General features: G+C 43.2%; 1 protein-coding gene across 3 annotated transcripts; it reads left to right on the top strand.

The window, feature by feature from the left end:
• Window positions 1-3,232: 3,232 nt before the first annotated feature.
• On the top strand, window positions 3,233-12,070 carry MUL1 (mitochondrial E3 ubiquitin protein ligase 1). Of its 3 annotated transcripts, none has more exons than XM_050931851.1 (5): window positions 3,233-3,308; window positions 4,067-4,201; window positions 5,662-5,749; window positions 6,693-6,813; window positions 9,763-12,070. In XM_050931851.1, exons 2-5 carry the CDS (start codon window positions 4,079-4,081, stop codon window positions 10,490-10,492), a joined length of 1,062 nt encoding a protein of 353 aa, XP_050787808.1. In that variant the 5' UTR covers window positions 3,233-3,308; window positions 4,067-4,078; the 3' UTR covers window positions 10,493-12,070. The 3 variants fall into 3 exon arrangements, with proteins under 3 accessions (XP_050787808.1, XP_050787807.1, XP_050787809.1); XM_050931850.1 differs by lacking the exon at window positions 3,233-3,308 and adding an exon at window positions 3,333-3,472; XM_050931852.1 differs by lacking the exon at window positions 3,233-3,308 and adding an exon at window positions 3,644-3,775.
• Window positions 12,071-18,819: the final 6,749 nt, after the last annotated feature.

Below are 18,819 nucleotides of genomic sequence, written 5' to 3' on the forward strand. Positions count from 1 at the left end.
TGCACTGAGCCTGGTAACCTGTGGTTGAACTAGATCATCTCTCTTTTAAAGGACATCCACTCTGGATTGAAAGTGACATAAAAGCTCTGGCTCAATTATTCCAGTGGCTAATGACCCTCACTGTTAAAAATGTGTGCCCTCTTTCCACTTCATTTAGATCACTTTCTTCTGTGTTTCATATCTTGTCTGGGAGTTGGACGTGGGGTGTGTAATTCTGGGAGAAACCTATCAAACCCAGTTGCAACCTTCAGTCCAAGCAGCCCTGTTGAAGATGATGGGAGAGGAGAATGAAGGGGGGGGGGGTCAGTATTGCTTACAAATTGTTGCGTGGTAGTGGACAGAGCATTCGACAGGAACTTAGGATTTTGGGCCAGCTTTGTGACTCACTTGCTATGAGACCCTGGATAAGTCACTAAGGGCCAGATTTGTAAAGGTGTTTAGGCATGTAGAGGTGCAGATAGATGCCTATGAGATTTAGGCACCTAACCTGCTTAAGGGGCTTTTGAAAATCGACTAGGAAATCTATCTGCATCTTTAGGTACCTAAATACCTTTAAAAATCTATCCCTTTGTCTCTCTATACCTCATTTCCCCTCTCTTAATTACAAGGGCTAACTGTGGCTTTCCCTCCTTTGAGATCGACTCATAAAAAATGCTCCATAGGCAACTTGTATTGTCAGCAGTGGAAACATCACGGGGCAGTCCTCCTACAGTGACAGGTTGAGCCAACAGGAACCTTTGCACTGGGACTCGCTCTCTCTGAGAATGCAAGTGAAGTGCTTGATGACATCTAGCAGCCAATTACATTACACGTATATTCCCTATGGAGATCCAAGCAGCTCAGCAGTACCATAGCTGATTATATTCATCCTAGGAGTATCTCAGTAGCTCAGATACTACGGTGATGGGTGCACTATAAGAAGCTCATTAACAAAGAACTGAATATTATCGATATGCATATCCCAAGGAATCTGTCCCGGCCTCATTTCCTATTTGAAGGAATTAGAGAAACTGGCTAGGTTCATTGCTTCTAACATTACTGAGACATGATCTACTCTTAAAACATATACTGGTATAGCTATGAGGGCTTTTATTGGCATAGTTACCATGGTTCAGGCAGATGGTATTCCTACACCAGTAGAAAAACTCCTTCTGTTGGCATATGCTGTGTCTACACTACAGGGCCTATGCTGGCATAGGCTCTGTAGTGTAGACATAGTTTTTGCTCCTGTACCATACTTTTTAGCTTCAGAGCACTGAATAAAAGATTAATTAGCACCATCATTCTCTGCTGCTGCTCAGCAAAAGAAATTTTCAGAATGGGTTTCTATTTTTTAATTAATTTGTTTTGTAAAATCATCTGAAGAAAAACTGGAAACAACACCCCATGACCTGGTCCCTTTTGATATAATAGCGACTGGTGCAAGTTCCTTCTAGTGGAAAGCAAAGGCCACGAGCCTTTTGGAAGTATCTCCGACCTCCCACACTTCCCTCCTAGGATTGGTCATTCCCCTAAACATTAAATATTGAATGCAGTGGAGCCATCTCATCCTAGAAAACCCATCCCATCCTTTCCACCACTAGCTGTTTCAAAGTGATAGCAAAAGCAGAATCTGGCTTTAAATGTGAGCATCTCACCATCTAGTGGACAGAAAGAAAGCAACACAGAAAATAACTTAATCAGCCTTGGAAATATTACATTTAATGGGACAAATTTTCTTCTTGATGAGCCCCTGAAACTTCTTCTATCAACCACACATGTGGCACTGATGGGAACAAAGAAGAGGTGCCAGTGTGGTGACTGTGGTATAAATACATAGACAAGGTAGGTGAAGTTATATCTTTTATTGGACCAGCTTCTCGCAGTGAAAGAGACAAGCTCTCAAGCTTCAAGTATAATTACATACATAGTTATAGATAAATAGATCTCCAAAGTGAAATTTTTCTGTCTTAAGTGAGGGTGATCTCCTCCCCAATAATGCATTCAGGCCATGCATTTCAAACTTGTGTGCCTGAATCCACATATGGACACCTGAGTAAGTGGCTTGATTTTCAAAGTTGCTGAGCATCCACAACTCCTATTGACTTCAGACTCCTTCCACAGGAGCTGTGCCTAGTGCTTCAGAAAATCAAGCCACACGTTGGTGAAGCACTGGAAGGGGTTACTTAGGCAGGTGGTGGAATCTCCTTCCTTAGAGGTTTTTACGGCTCAACTTGACAAAGCCCTGGTTGGGATGATTTAGTTGGGGATTGGTCCTGCTTTGAGCAGGGGGTTGGACTAGATGACCTCCTGAGCTCCCTTCCAACCCTGATATCCTATGATTTAAATGCTTAAATAGGGATTACTTAGGTGCCTAGCTGTTACTCCAACCACATCTGAAAATCTGGCCCCAACCAATTGTGCAGTGCTATGCTGAATTCTACCCCCAAAGGCCTCTGGTCTTCAACAGTTGGTGAATACTGCGCTAGGCATAAGTAGAATAAGCAATTGTTTAAGGTTCCAAGCAGCTCAGGGGCCCCCCAGTTTAGTATGACACCTCCCCCATACCATTCATCTTATTTAATGTGGACTTTTTAACAAGTGTATTTGTTGTGTTGGTATGTTTTTTGGTTTGTGGAAATAATGCAATTTGTATATTTAGGGGAGTGGCTGAGGGGCAAGCAGGGCTCAGGATATTTCTGCTTCAGGCCCTCACTAGGCTAGTACTGGCTCTCGGTGAAATGATTACTGTTTGCAAAACTTTGGGATGAGAGGTGCTATGAAATGTATAAAGCAGTGTGGCTTACCAGACATAGCCCTGGGTTGAAGAGACCTGGGTTCTATTCCCAGCTCTCTGCCACTGGCCTGCTGGGTGACCGTAAGCAAGTTGTTTTCCCCCTGCATGCCTCAGTTTCCCCAGCTGTAAAAGGGGGCTGATGGCAGCGCCTTCCCTTGTCAAGTGCTGTGAGAGCCACCCATGGGAGCCCTAGCTAAGAGGCAGGGATCATGGAGGCTCCAAGTCATGCGCACAGATAAGGGGCAGAGATGGGAAGAGAAGCCCTGACCCTGGCTCCCATACCCAGAGGGAGGCACTGCCTGGGCAAGCTGCGGCCATGCACAAGGGCAGGCTCCAGCCTGGGTCTCCAGCTCTAGCAGAAAGCAGGGAGACTCTGTCTCACAAGGGTGGGGGAGTGGAGGACCCCGCGTGTCTCCTCTAGCCCCACTCTCTATGCTCCCGATTCATCTCTATGCTGCTTGCGGATAGAGTGTAGGCGATGACGTCATCAGGCCGCGCCGGAAGGGAAAGGGACAGGCTTGGCTAGGGCAGGGTGAGTGTCCTTCCCTGGCACGGAGGGTGGGGGGGAGCCCCGGGAGGAGGCAGCGGTCGAGGGCGTCAAACGGGGGGCAGACCCTGGAAGGGGTTCGCCCCCTCCCCCCCACGGGCTGCAGGGGGACGCGCGCTGCGTGTGCAGGAGACGACGCTGGCGGCGGGGTGAGGGATGGGGAAGAGAAAGGGGGTGGGGCTAGGAAGGGGGTGTTTGGGGGGTGGGGCAGAGTAGGGCTAGGAAGAAGGTGTTTGGGGGGTGGGGGAGAATAGGGGTACCGGGGGGTGTTTGGGGGGGGAGAGCAGGGCTACCAGCGGGTGTTTGGAGCCAAGAGGGAAGTTTTTGGGGGTGAGGCAGGTAGGATGGGGCGGGGATCTGCCTGCCCATTGGTCACATTTGGATTTCCCAGATGCTAGTGCTCAGCACTGACTGCTCTCCTCACCTCGCCCTCCTGCCACCATCCCTATAAAGTAAATAGCCCTGCTTTTGCTTGTGCTTATACAGTGCACACCAGCTGACTGTCCCTTGTTGCCAGGAGCTATCAGCTTCTGCCTTAAATTATCCCTCTTGCTTCCTGAACTGCTTTCTGGTACCTCTACCCCCTCCCCATGGCTCAGTGCTTCTGGCTCAGATTGAGACCACTGTAAATCCTTTTCCTTCATGAGGTCTGTTCCTCCCCTCAGAAGCATGATCACAGGAAAGTCTCTTAATAACCTGATCATTACTGTAACCTTTTTTTATTTTAAATATGTTTGAACTAGATCTAAATTGCGATGATGGAAAGTGGGGGGCGGCCTCCAACTGGCCAGCTTATACTGCTGGCCACCAGTTCGGCTGTCACGGCAATTCTGTACTCCATTTACAGGCAGAAATCTAAAGTTGCTCACAGCCTCAAGGTCAGTTGTGTGATATTTTTATTTTATTATTGAAAAGTACTAACTTTACAGTCTGGTGTGTAACACTGTAGCACAATCATAGGTTAGAAACTCCATATCAAGAATAGAGTGTTCTGATGAGTAAATATTTGGTTCATTTGGAGATGTTTTTTCTCTTAATTGAATATTTCATGTCTTTGTTTGGCTGTAGAGTGTGTTGTTAGTACTCCATTTGTTTGACGGTGCAGTATTTATCCTGTTCCCAGGAGTGTTCCCCCTTTATATTGTTTTTTTCAGTATTTTAAAACTGGTTCAGGGATTGCTTCACTGTAATAACTTAAACTAACTAGTATGATAAGCATGTTTGGAGGTATTTTATTAGATTAACATGATACACATATGATAGCAAGTATCAGAGGGATAGCCATGTTAGGCTGGATCTATAAAAGCAGCAGAGAGTCCTGTGGCACCTTATAGACTAACAGACATTTTGCAGCATGAGCTTTCGTGGGTGAATACCCACTTCGTCGGATGCGTATAGGTATTCACCCACAAAAGCTCATGCTCCAAAACATCTGTTAGTCTATAGGGTGCCACAGGACTCTTTGCTGCTTTTATGATAGCAAGTAATTCCCACTGGTGATTTAAAATAGAACACTAGACTGGGACTTAGGTGACCTGGGTTCTGTTCCTGATTCTGCTACTGACCGGCTGGGTGATCTTGGGCAAGTCAGTTCACTGGTCTGTGCTTTAGTTTTCCATCTGTAAAATGGGGATAATGATACGGACATCCTTTGTAAAGTGCCTTGAAGTCTACTGAGGAAAAACATTAGATAAGAGTAAAGTTGTCCTATTAAAACTATGGAGGAAAAAGACTTAATATAGTTAGGCTTGGCAGAATTCTATTTTTTATATTTTGACAATTTTGACAGATAATATTTTTAGGTGTTTATTTTTAAACTTTTTAAAATTTTTTTATCAATTTAAATGTTCATAGTTGTGGGAAATTGTGGAGGGGCCAGGCAATAATTATCTAATGACAGTAGACATTGAGATTCAAAAAGTTCAAGCTTTGTAACTTAAAACACATATTGTCAACATCACATGCCAAAATATACAAAGTAAATATCCTTCAATCAAGCTCTAATAATTTCTCAAGCAGCATTTTTCTTACTTTGCCTATCTGTAAATTTTGATATTATCAGTGGAAATATTATTTTTTGTCAATTTGTATGTGTATGGTGAAATTGACATTTACTAATAAAAACCTAACCCTCCCAAGACTAAATATAGTGCCTATTGTAAATTAGCACTGAACTGACCCCCATTCCTCAAAACCCTCCTTTCCCCCCCGCCCCCAAGTTTGTCTGCACAACACGGTCTTTAGAAATTAGTTATAAGTGAGAAGTCTCTCTTACGTCTGTTTCATAACACACATTTAGTCTATAACTACTGATACATCGGGCTCTTTTTTTATGTAGGGAGCAAAAAAAGTGAATCTAGATCAAGACTTGAAGAACATTCTTATGGAAGCACCAGGAAAATGTGTCCCCTATGCAGTTATTGAAGGTATTGTGCAGAAGTGCCTGGGTCGCTAAAGGGTTGTAAATATAGCTTCCAATCTTTTCCATTTCACCGTCCCTTCTTCTAAGAAAATAACTTTTCTCCAGCATCTCTTATACTGGTTCAGGTAGCTAAAGCAGAGGTTGGTCGAGAAAACATTGAACTATCCAACAAAACTCACAAGGATAATGAAGTTCTATTTCAAGTAGTAGGCTCAGCACATACATGTACAAAGTAGTTCCTAATTTTTCCAGTGGTTTCTGTCTAATCCCAAACAAGTCCTTACATTAAATGACCTCCATTAGAATAGAAAGTCAGGCAGTCTCCTTAGAATAGTGTGTCTGTTTCCTTGCCTAGCCTATATCCACCTCCTGACCGTCTAGACCAGTGATTCTCAAACTAGGGCCACCGCTTGTTCAGGTAAAGCCCCTGGCAGGCCGGGCCTGTTTGTTTACCTGCCGTGTCTGCATATTCGGCCGATCGTGGCTCCCACTGGCCGCGGTTCGCCGCTACAGGCCAACGGGGGCTGCAGGAAGCAGTGCAGGCCGAGAGACGAGCTGGCTGCCTTCTTGCAGCCCCCATTGGCTTGGAGCAGTGAACGGCAGCCAGTGGGAGCCCTGATCGGCTGAACCTGCGGATGCAGCAGGTAAACAAACCGGCCTGGCCTGCCAGAGGTTTTCCCTGAAAAAGCGTCAGCTCTCATTTGAGAACCACTGCTCTAGATCTTATTCTAGTTCTTCATCTGGGACAGTTGCTGATAACTGAAAGCACTAATTCTCTTCTTCTTATACTTTTAGCCTGTCTATACCATAGTCTTCCTTTGTTGCATAACAGGGTTAACTCTGGCATTACTAATTTTATATGCATTTATTATACGTATCATTTTTATTAATGGTTAACAAATATATAGCCTTTATAATTCTTGGTAAAATGTTTCTGTATCTTTCAGGTGTTGTGCAGTCTGTTAAGGAAACTCTCAACAGCCAATTTGTGGACAATTGCAAGGGGGTAGTTCAGAGGCTGACACTCCAGGAGCATAAAATGGTGTGGAATCGAACAACCCATATCTGGTATGTCTGCGTCTCTTCTTGAAAAGATCCAGACATCTGTGCTCCCCCTGTTGGCTTTATGATAAAAACAGCTGCCAAAGAAAGTAATTAGGTATTGAATTTGGTGAGATAATGTAGTGGTGTGATATCATTTGGTCATGAAGCCTACTGAATAATGCAGGAGTTTGGCAGTGAACTATATTTTGTAGCTCAGTTTGCTTGTTGGGAGAGGTAACTATAGGGCAATTCCATTCCATATAAAATAGCCTGTTAACCAAGGTTACTTAGTAACTAGTTGGCTAGGTATTTTGTTTTCCATGAATTATGGATGCTGTTTCAAAACCAGACAAATATTTTGTTGGATTTGAATGGACATGAGAGTTATTCAACAATTAAAATAGTCTAGTCGGTATTTAGGTGGGTTACTGATCAATTTTGAACCAAGGCTCCAGTGTAGATTGTCAGACTTTTTTCGTTGCTGGTAATGCTGTCACTCGGATCAAACTGTAACCACTTGGCTACTGGAGGTCAAATGACACTTTCCGTGAGAAGTAATATTGTTAACTTTGGTGTCCTAGCCAAATGCCATTTATTTTGGCTCCTTAAATTTTTTCTGCTGTGAAAATTGGATATGATGGTAATTGGTGTGTAATATTGCTGTCCAGTGTTAACCAGCTGCTGCCAGGGCCGGCTCCAGGCACCAGCGAAGAAAGCAAGTGCTTGGGGTGGTCAGTCGAAAGGGGTGGCATGTCCGGGTCTTCGGCGGCAGGTCCCTCTCTTCCTCTTTGAGCGACCTCCGAAGTGCCGCTGAAGAGGAAGAGAGAGAGAGCGAAAGACCCACCACTGAATTGCCTCAGAAGAATGAAGCGGCAAGATTGAGTTGCTGCCGAAGAGCTGTCAATCGGCTTTTTTTTTGTTTGTTTGTTTTTTTACTTTGCCGCGTGAGGTGGCAAAAAGGCTGGAGCCAGGCCCGGTTGCTGCAGTCCAACTCAGAGGTGAATATGTTTCAGTGTGGGGTGAAGTCATTCCTATATATAAAGTTTGTAAATCCCTTAAAGTGTGTATATATTGAAGGTGCATGTATATGTCATGGATACTTTTTAGTAAGATTTAACATCTTCCATCCCATTCCCTATATTAAATCCTTCTTTAGGAGCGGAAAACTTTTCTCTCTCAAATCCATTTTCTATTTCTTTTTTTCTTTTCCCTTGAGGTGAGCAGGGTAGAGAATGTTGATGGTGGTAATTGAGAAGGAAGACACCTGTAAACACTCACTTTCTTTACAAATTAATGTAAATAGGTCAGATTTTTGGGCCTGCCAACTTTATTTGTTCCCTTTAATGGCTAGTGCAGGTGCAATGTACACTGTTTTGTGAAGTTTTTTTAACATCATCTGTGATGCCATTTGTTTTTAATTCCTTGGCAATTGAGTGGTGGGAATGGCAAAGCCTTTAGGTAGTGTGGATTATTATTAGCAGTGGCAACAACAATCTGAGCCTCATAGAGCATCCCTCGCCAAGTCTGAATGCTGTTCAATAAAATCATAAAAAAATCAGTGATGGTGAACTGAAGTGGGCAGCAAACAGTCACGTCCTTAACCTACTTCAGAATTCTATTGCACATTAGCAATTGTTTACATCAGGGAAGGTATTTCACTCTGTAAGCGTGAGGAGAGCTGTTATTACAAGCCCTTGGTCCCCACCCCAAAGATTGGGCAACTTTACATAACTAGCCTGATCAGAGAATGCATGAAATTATTGGGTGTAGGAATCAGAAGTGTCATTTGGGGTGGAAGGCATTCTCCCAAAAGCCTTATAAACTAAAATCACAGCAGAATTCATGGAGGTGCCTGTGTAAAGATTTTGAGATCACGATGTGTTGTGATCCTCATGTAGCTGGTAAAATACTGGAAAATAGGGAATTAATCCAACTTAGCTAGTTTAAGAGCATTTGTCAACAGCTGTAAATTGTTCATATTGAACAATGGTCATAACCTGGCAGAATTTCCCATATGTTAAAATGAGTTCTTAATAATAGACCTACAGTATAATTCAAATGATAAATCTGGTGAGAACATGATTCCCTGACTCAGTACCCGGAGAAGGAATCAGAAGTCGCATTGTCAAATGAACCTACTGAAACCAGATCATTGCTCCGCTCTCTGAGCCTAAACAAAGCCTCAGTCAATCGGGTTACACTTATTAAAATTGCTTATGTGCCTTGCAGTGCTCCTTGCCACACAACAATTTGTCAAAGTTGGAAACCCATTTGGAAGATGAGGTATGTCTGAGTGTCGTCTTCTTGCCAGAGGAAGTGCAGTGTCTGCTTCCTTATAATGGAGCTAAGCAGAAGTGTGAGAATACAAAAGAGGGGCTACTACAGATTCCCCAGGCAACACTGCTACAGAAAGGAAAAGTTTACAGTTATTTTGACCTAAAGAAATTTTGGTAGGACATGTAAAAATAGGATTCAGATAATACCAGTGCTTTGCCTGAAAGCCCAGTTATGGCACACTAATATAAAGGAGGGATTTTTCAAGAGGATCAAATGCTGCAGAAACTTTCAATGGCTCCAGTAGTGTCAAGGTACTTTGTTCCAGGAGAATTAACGTAATATTTTGTTCTTTAGCACTCAAAGTGCTTTGCAAGCATTAATTAGTTGAAGCTCACAACACTGTAGTATGCTACTGTCAAGTATGTGAGAGGAAGGATGCTTTGTTGATTTAACTTATGTAGGGTTATAAAATTAGCCAACTTTCAGTGCATCTTTTGAAGACTTTTTAACCTCTTGTAGAAGAGTAGAGGGCTTGAAGATGGTGCGTTTACAACAAAGCAGATTAAACACCTATTTCATGGCTAGTCTTTAATTAGGGGAAAGTGGCTTGTGTTTTTGCTTGTCATGTGTTCCAGCTGATGGCAAAACGGCTATGCCTGCATTTGCTTTATTTTTCACTCACTTGTCCTCCACCAGGAATGACTGTGAAAAGATCATCCACCAGAGAACCAATGCAACACCCTTTGACTTGGTGCCTCACGAGGACGGTGCCAACGTCGCAGTAAGGGTGGTAAAGCCCCTGGATGCTGCAGAACTCAGCTTGGAGACGGTGTACGAAAAGTTCCATCCCTCTATTCAGTCCTTCACGGATGTGATTGGCCACTACATTAGCGGCGAACGTCCCAAAGGCATCCAAGAAACTGAAGAGATGCTGAAGGTCGGAGCAACGTTAACGGGAGTGGGAGAGTTGGTCCTAGACAACAACATTATCAAGCTGCAGCCCCCCAAGCAAGGGTTGCAGTATTATCTGAGCAGCCTGGATTTTGACTCCTTGCTGAAGAAGCAAGAATCAAATGTCAAACTCTGGAAAATCCTGACGGTCATTTTCGGCTTTGCAACCTGTGCCACACTCTTCTTCATTCTGCGGAAGCAGTACCAGCACTTTCGGGAAAAGCAGCGCCTGAAACAAATGCAAGATGAATTCAGGCAGACTCAGGAGCAGTTAAGGCATGACATGAACACGGAGGGTGGGGAGACTGTAAAAAACGCCTGTGTCGTCTGTCTGAGTAACATGAAATCATGTGTCTTTCTCGAGTGTGGGCACATCTGCTCCTGTGACGAGTGCTACCAGGCACTTCCAGACCCAAAGAAATGCCCTATCTGTAGGCAGGCAATTTCTAGGGTGGTTCCTTTATATAACAGCTAAAAGGTCATGGCTTTGGAGCAATTTGCAAAAATGTTTCCCCTCTTAAGGGGTTTTCTCAAGTCCTGGTTGGCCTGTCTGACAATTTGGGCAGGTGCTGTTCCTGGGAGGGATTTGTTGGGAGAAGAGTGAGTGGGTGAGACTGCCTTGTGATCCAAAATGCAACAGTAGAATTTTACTGCAGAGGCAGAACTGACGTAAAGGTTATAACTTAATCAAGAACTGGTCCTAAAGGGAGCAAATCCAGCTAATGAGTGCATTGAGTTTCCTTTAGACTGCACCTCATAGACTTTGAGGATGGTTTTTGCAGTCTCTAGAAATGAAGATTTATTAAGATGGTGAGTTAATATTTCTCTTTCTGCACTTCTAATCCCTTGTGTTTATTACAGTTGGTATCTATATATCTTTTGATTTTTGTACTTTCTGTTATTGGTTTATTGTAACAGGATCTGCAGTCACTGTAGATTTAGTTTGATCCCACTTGATTTCAGTGTCTGAAATATCTGGGCTAGAAGAAGCTTTAGTCTGAGATGGCCTTTAGACTGCCGGATTAAAGTGATGCCGTCAAGTAGTTCTAAGGCCTGAATTTAGCATTAAGAATTTAAGGGCTTTTACAAAGCCTCATATGAATGGAAATATTTTCAAGAAAGACTTTATTTAATTAGAGTGAGCAGTTATGTTCCCATTGCCCTCTCCTTGTTCTCCTGCCACCATCACAAAACATATGAGGTTATTCGTTAAACCTTTCTCGGCAGCATTGGAAATCCATATACGACTGCGTCATTCTAGCACACGGAAACCAGGCAGTGAAATTCGCCTGTCTGGCTTCATTGTCCAAGCTTGAGGCAGGTTCAAAAGGGAACAGGCATCGATGGTGAAAAATAAATTTGACTTAGATTAATAAAACTAAACAAATCTTAAAGTGGTGGTGGTAGAGCAGGTAAGAAATTTCCTTTCTCATGAGTTTTTATTTTGACAATGGCCCTTCTTGTAGTAGGTGAGACTGGTGGTGATTTCAGTTAGGCTAGGAACTGGGATGGAGGTGACGGATGGGATTGTTATTTGGGCTTTTGGAATCTGACTCTCAAAGTTTCTGTCTCTGCCCACGAGTTCAGTAAAAGTTGCTGCTTCCCAGCAATAGAGCAATAAGAGAACACTCCTCTGCAGTCTTGTGTTATGTTGTATGTATTTCTTTTGCTTTCTGTTTGTTCTGACACATACACAAATCGGCCAAGCAGCGTCCTGACAATAGACAGTGTATGGTGTTGGAGAAAACTCTACTTCCACAATGGTTATAAAGTAAAATCTTGAATGGGATTAGATTTTTTTTTTAATGTACTTCATAATACTCCGTTCTGCCTTCTTTCTTCCTTTGATTTAACATTCTGATTTCATGTGTGGTGGTGAACCACAGAGTGCTGGTCACCCTCAGTACTATTTCACAACATTTGTGAAACAAAGGGGTGCATTGCATATTTGTGCACTGACCACAACATAAAGGAAAGCTTTGTTGATACTCCTGTACTCCTCTTTATTTCGTACCATGTATATTAGAAATAAATGTTTATCTGCAAAAAGAAAGCACAAATCTCTTTCATTTCCCAAATTTCTTACTAAATAATAGATGGAAATTGTTCTTGAATGGAATATAAAGACTTCCTGATCCAGATGACACAAAGGTCAATATTTATGTTGGAGGACATCAGATCTTCATATTCAGTAAACAGAAAGTCAGTGGATGTATTGTTTTTGTACATTCAAAATATTTTGAGATTTTTCTAGTATATTCAACTTCTGTTATGGCCATGAATTTTAAAAGGGTAACAGTATTTCCTTTGAAACTGTCATTCTAAAGAGGAGATTTCACTACATATCTGGAAAATAAACTACTGTCTTGGAGCTCACAGCCAATAACGTTGCACTCATTTATATAACATGTTCTGATTGGTTAACATTACTGCATACCTCTGAGGAGGTACACAGAAAGTTGCTGGCTCATCAATGACAGATTCTAGCAATTAGGGACCAGGATTTTTCTCATATATACGGGAGTAAACATTCCAGAGAATGGAGGAGATGGATTAGGGTGGCAACTCCAATGGAAGTTGATGGGTTAAAAGTAATTTGGCATACAATGGAATTGTGTTGGAGCTTGGATGGCTGTTTAGGCCTGTCCTTTTTTTTTTTTTTTTTTTTTTTTTTTAAATGGGGGTCTTGATATTTTAACCATTTGTATTTTAGTAGCTGTGATAGTTCTAGAGACTCTGATAACTCCAATTTTCCAGTTGTGCCTAAGGGGGAGGAGGGATCGCTCAGTGGTTTGAGCATCAGCCTGCTAAACCCAGGGTTTTGAGTTCAATCCTTGAGGGGGCCACTTAGGGATCTAGGGCAAAAATCTGTCTGGGGATTGGTCCTGCTTTGAGCAGTGGCTTGGACTAGATGACATCCTGAGGTCCCTTCTAACCCTGATATTCTATGATGTCAGGTCTCCATTTAGTGCCAATAGTACTAAGACAGTTAAACCATGTAAGGCTCGGTAGTCATTGGCCCTGTTAGTCAGTCACTTCTGTCACAGTGGAGCAGCACTGAATGTGTTGCAGTATGGCTCTCCATTCCAAAGAAGCGATCCTGTAATCAAGGATCTGGCTGGGAGTTGGGGCTCCTATATTGGAACAAGAGCCTGAGGGAGGGTCTGTAGATTTACAAATGTGTAATCTCAAACAACTGCATGAGGTACATATCCACATTTAAGAAATGGGATAATAAAGACCTGGAGAGTTGAAACTTGCCCAAAGCCTTGGGGTTTTTGGCTGCTGGTCTTGTACTTAATTCACTCAAACCACTTTGCATTTCCCATCCTGCCGCTACTGGGCACTAGAAGTCTGCTAAGCCCTTGCTTTTTAGGCACAAAATGTTCAAAATGGGTTGTCATCCTTTTTTCTCTTCCCTCTTCTGCCCCTGCACTGGCCTGTTCCTCATCACCTTCTCTGGAGAAATGGTAGGTGCTCACCCCTGGGGAGAATGGGACAAACGGATTGAGTGACCATTGCTTAGAGCAGGGGTCGGCAACCTTCCAGAAATGCTGTGCCGAGTCTTCGTTTATTCACTCTGATTTAAGGTTTTGCATGCCAGTCATACATTTTAACATTTTTAGGTCTCTTTCTATAAGTCTATAATATATAACTAAACTATTCTTGTATGTAAAGTAAATAAGGTTTTTAAAATGTTTAGGAAACTTCATTTAAAATTTAAATTAAAATGCAGAGCCCCCTGGACCGGTGGCCAGGACCCAGGCAGTGTGAGTGCCACTGAAAATCAGCTGAAAGGCGGCACGCATGTCATAGGTTGCCTACCCCTGGCTTATTAGAGAATCGGCCAAAGCAGGAGCGTTCCAAACCACTGATGTGATTTAGCAGCAGGCCAGTTTGTCTGTAAATTCCCTTTAACAATTTCGCCCTTTTTCATGTCACCACATTCTCCCAACTACCCGTGATAGAAGAATGAGGATGCCTTAAAGGAACAAGGGGAGACTATCGGATGTATTCTTAGTTTATGCTCGTATCCTAGTTCCTGACGTTTTGTTACCCCATGCCGTGTGTAGAGGCCCGTCCGTCAGACTGACTAGGAAGGAGTTGCTTTGATAAATGAAACCACCTGTTACCCCATTTCCACATAGACTAGGTACATCTTCTTGCCGCTGCCCTCCTCACTGAAATCCAGCATATAGTTTGGATCTTGTGTGGCTCTTTAAGCTGGCAGGGCAAAAGGCTTCTGAGAGATCTGTGTGTGTTTATTTATATTCTTGTATCCTAAGCCAGTCCAGCATATGACAGAGAGTAAAATGCTTTGAGAGATGCTGCAGCTACCCCAGAGCCACTCCATATCCTCATTACAAAGCTCACAGCTTCAGACTTGTCATCATACTCTTATCTGTATTAACAAGCATCTCTCTCTCTCTGAGACACACTGTGCCCAGCACATCCTGTGCCCCAGCTTGTCTGCCCTGGTGCATTAATCCTCTGAGTGAGGTACCAAGGATTGTGAAGGTTATTGGAGGTTGTGGGGGAGGAGATTTGGGACAATGGCTTTTTTGCTTCCTCTCTGATCAGTGTATTCTGCATTTATCAGTAGAATGGTTTGGTGTAGTTGTCATGGAAATAGAATACATTACCGGGGCCTGCCTTGCAAGATGAGCTTGCTGTACTGTAGTGTGTTTCATTATGACATTTAATCCAGGATATTTTGGCTGAAATGGGCCAGGAGGAGCAGAACTACACTTTATTTTGAAGTGGGTTGAGCCACTTTATCAATCTTGGACAAAAGAATTTCCATTTTATTGCCTCCAAAAATCCCTCATGACTTCCAGATGTGCTTGTTAGTCACTTCCTGTACAGCTGTTTCATTGTTATTTTACTCCCTGTTACACATTGTGCGAGACTGATGGCCGCACCGTGCACATTAAACTGACACCATTAAAGGTTATATCCTGCATAGCACGACTGTCACTCTTTCTGCTGCAGTCAATGAACTTGAACACGAGTTTCAGCCTTTTATAATCCTCACTTTGGGACTCCCTTTGCTCTGAGAGCTCAGAGCTGTGTTGGTTTGGTTTTAAATGAAAACAACTCCCCCTTCGACACACACTCCTTTTGTCAGCAGCTAGAATAAAGGGTGAATTACGTACTTTGTTTCTTTGTTAAATGCTAACAAGGTTAAACCGAGAGATCTTTGTGTGCCAGCGTCAAGGATTATGTCAGCTCTGGGAATAGTATGAGTTGCTTCTGCAAAGCTGGGACAGAGAGCACAGGACCATTGCCTTTTGGGGTTCTCACTAAAACAAGGGGTAGTTGGATTTAATTGCAGGCATAGACAGGTGAGTTTCCCCTCAGGAAACCGTTTCCAGAGCTGAACTGAGTCTTTTTAAAAGGTAAATTCTCTTTATTAGTTTTACAGTGAAACAATCCAAGGCATGTTTATGAAACAGGATATGTATCAAGTAGGTGGTAGTATCCTGCAGTGAAACTGCAGAGCCCTGCGGTGAAGCCACTAGTGCGGTCCAGTTATTCTGCCCATTACTTGAGAGAGCAGGCCTGTGGGGATTAGAGGGGATGCCACTCAGGCCTATGCTTCAGTGCTTGAGACATCTAAGTAGTGGGAAGACGCCAGTGGGGTCTCACTGCTCTCCTTCCCTGTATCTATCCCCGTGCCAATCCAGCTGGCATTCTGACAAAGAGCATCTTCACTGCAGTCTAGTTTCCCTGCCTGCGGCCAAGTTAAAAGACCACTCAACCATGCAGTGTTGAGGTGGATGTCGCATTGACAGGCTTGTCCACAAGATCCGAGGCAAGATGGGTTGCAAAGGGATGAAATAACGGCTTAATCAATTATGCATGTCTTTTAAAAAATAGAAATGGGAAACTCAAAGTTATAATGTCCCTCTGTGAGAGTCTTTTTATGGCCGGGTTCACAATTAAACAAGAGTTATTAATGGAAATTCATGGAGCTTTGTTTCTTCCTGATAAGCCAGTTGTCCTGCATTAGTCCAGAGTTTCTCTAATTTAAGGACTTAACTTGCATAGGCTTGGTCCAAAAGTAGATCCTTGGAGGGTTAGAAATAAGGCAGTGAATCAAGAAAGTCCTCACAGGCAGCACGAAACTGACCTTTCTGCCTCTCCCCAGTTTTGATGCTATTCTGGTGATTCATTTATCATCTTCTTACCAAAACAAAGGCGACATTTTTGCAGCAGGGAGACTAACGGCATCATCAACTTTCGGAAGCAGTTGGACCGTAACATGTTCCTACACCAGACACGTTTCATCTGTAACAGAATGTTCAGAAGCCCTCAGGCTGCAGAGTTTGAAGCTGCATGTTTTCCACAGGTTTTTAGCTGTGTCCGGTCCTATCTGTACTCTAGATGGTGCAATAGAACCATGATATCCAGTACACCTGGCTATGGCTCTCTCACCACTGTGCTTTCTTGCAAATACTGGTTCTAGCAAAAACTGCTGTAAAACTGTTAACAGGCTGCCTCTCTTGCCTAGAAATGGTGGGGTCAGGCAGAGGAGGAGAGACGTAGGGGTGGGAGGGGGCAATAATGAAGAGCAGTAGGGAAAAGGGAACTGCCACGCAAGGCTATTTCTGTTTCACACTAGGCGCTTTCACTGCCGCTGCTGTGATAGCATTGTACCTGTCCATGTAGTCCAGAGGAGGGTTTGTTTTCCACCCCCCGCCCCAGCCACCTGTTTCAGTCGAGGAATACAGTAGAATTGATCAGAGCTGGGGAGGAGAAGGATGCTAATGGGGATTTATGTAATGAATCCTATAATGCTGAGTGTCTCATGTCTTGGTCACAATTCCTAAATCTCTCCTTGCCTCTCCCTCGCATATTTGTTCGGAAAAAGGTGTTTCCCCTCGCTTTCTGTCTTGAACTCTTGCATTGCTGTTAAACAGCTGTCATGCCCCACCCCCAAAGTGGCTGCAATTCAGTGGTGACTGAAATGATCCCTATCCTGTGTATAGTTTGTAAAACACTACATTTTTAAAGTGCTTTGAGATCCTTCTTGATGAAAATCGCTATAACCATACATATTGTTATTAATATGGTCACTCCTTGCTCTGTGGTTCTCTGTATAGTATGACCATTGTATTTGGTTCCAATGTGAACTATAATTTCTCTCTCCATGAGGTTTGCTCCTTCATTGGGAGTAAGGAAGGGGAGACAGCAGGATTTGGTATGAAACTGAGAGACTGCCACTCAGCGCTCACTGAGCATTTTAATTAAACATCTGCAGGACAAGAGACAAAAGATGATTTTGTGGTTGAGGAGTCGGACTGGGACTCTTGAGGCCTTGGTTCAGTTACTGGCTCTGCTACAGACTGTGACCTTGGGCAAATTACTTAATCTCTTTATGCCTCCGTTTCCCCTGTCAGCTGGAGATACAAATACTTCCTTGTTCTGTCTTGTCTATTTGGGCTGTAAACTCTCTGGGGCTGGGACTCTCTCTGACAGTGCGTATATACAGGTTCAAACACAATGAGGCCTTCCTCTCACGTAAGACTTCTAGGCATTACTGCAATAGAAAATAAGTGAGCCCAAACTGGTGCTTTAGTTTGTATTACGATTACAATTTCCTTTCATTCCATGTTCCTGTCTCTTTTTTCCCTCCCTTTCATTTATTTGCTTCTCATTCTCTTGTGGGAAAGGTGGTCGTCTTTCTTTTTGTCTTGTGTTCTCTTTGGTTTTTCTCCCAGGTTCTGTTTTCTAAGTGTCTTTTAATTTTCAGTGTCTGTCTACAGCAATTTATCTTCTTGTAAAGGACTTTCCTTGCATTTTATGATGTCATAAAAATGATCTCTTGGGCGGCTCAAAGTGCCCGTCTCTTCTGAAAAAGACGCTGTGTAAAAACAACTCTCTCTTACTCAACAGACCCGCTCCTTGTTTGTATTTGGAATCGGATCAGCTGATTTTACTGTCAAAAATAAGTGTTTACTCTTGTCAGCGCTGCAGAGCTAAAGAGAAGCGAGCTGGGTTCTAGTCAGGCCTTGGCAAAATTATGTCGTAAGTTCCAGGCAATTAGCATGTGCCAACACAGTGATAGCAATGGAAGTCCACGGAGGCCACAGTTTGTAGACAAGGAGATCACCCAATGACCAGGGTGATGATGCAGCCAAAGAGAATAACCTCATATGACCCTCAGATCCCAAACTCAGTATGAAGGGATAATTGGGGGCTGGAGGGGAGGAAAAAGCCCCATAATTTATTTGTAAACTTTCTTTGTTATTAAAATGATTGCAACAAACAGGTGATGCAATGAAGCCATGTTAATCACTTTTCTGAGCAGAGAGGCTCTTTCAGTTGTTGGAGGATTGCCAGGAAGCAGCCTCTTTTCAGGATCTGGGGGATTGTGAACCTTTGCCAATTTAACTGCTATCCCTTTCCATCCTTAGCTGATAGAATTAATAGCAACGCACCAGTAAACAGCAGAATCTGTCAAGATCTCAGCTTTTAGCTGCAGCTGTCTCCAGGGACAGAATTCAGAGCGAGAGCTTGATCAACTTGCTAGATTTGAATGTCTAAAGAAACAAATTGACGTGTCTGTTGTTTTCGATGTGGTGACAGCTCTGTATGTGTGTTTTCCCCTCATGTTCTCTTTTTTCCAGGGTTTCAAGCTCTTTGCATTCTCTGCCTTCCTCTTAATGATGGATTTTTTTATATCTCAAACAAGGAGGCACTATGGTGCATTGAACTGTGCCTATCTGGGAATAAAGAGACCGGGGTTCTATCCCTGGTGATGCTAGACCAGAGATACTCAGACTGAGGACTCTTTAA

This window comes from Gopherus flavomarginatus, chromosome 21, assembly GCF_025201925.1.
Source record: "Gopherus flavomarginatus isolate rGopFla2 chromosome 21, rGopFla2.mat.asm, whole genome shotgun sequence".
Classification (NCBI taxonomy): Eukaryota; Metazoa; Chordata; order Testudines; family Testudinidae; genus Gopherus; species Gopherus flavomarginatus.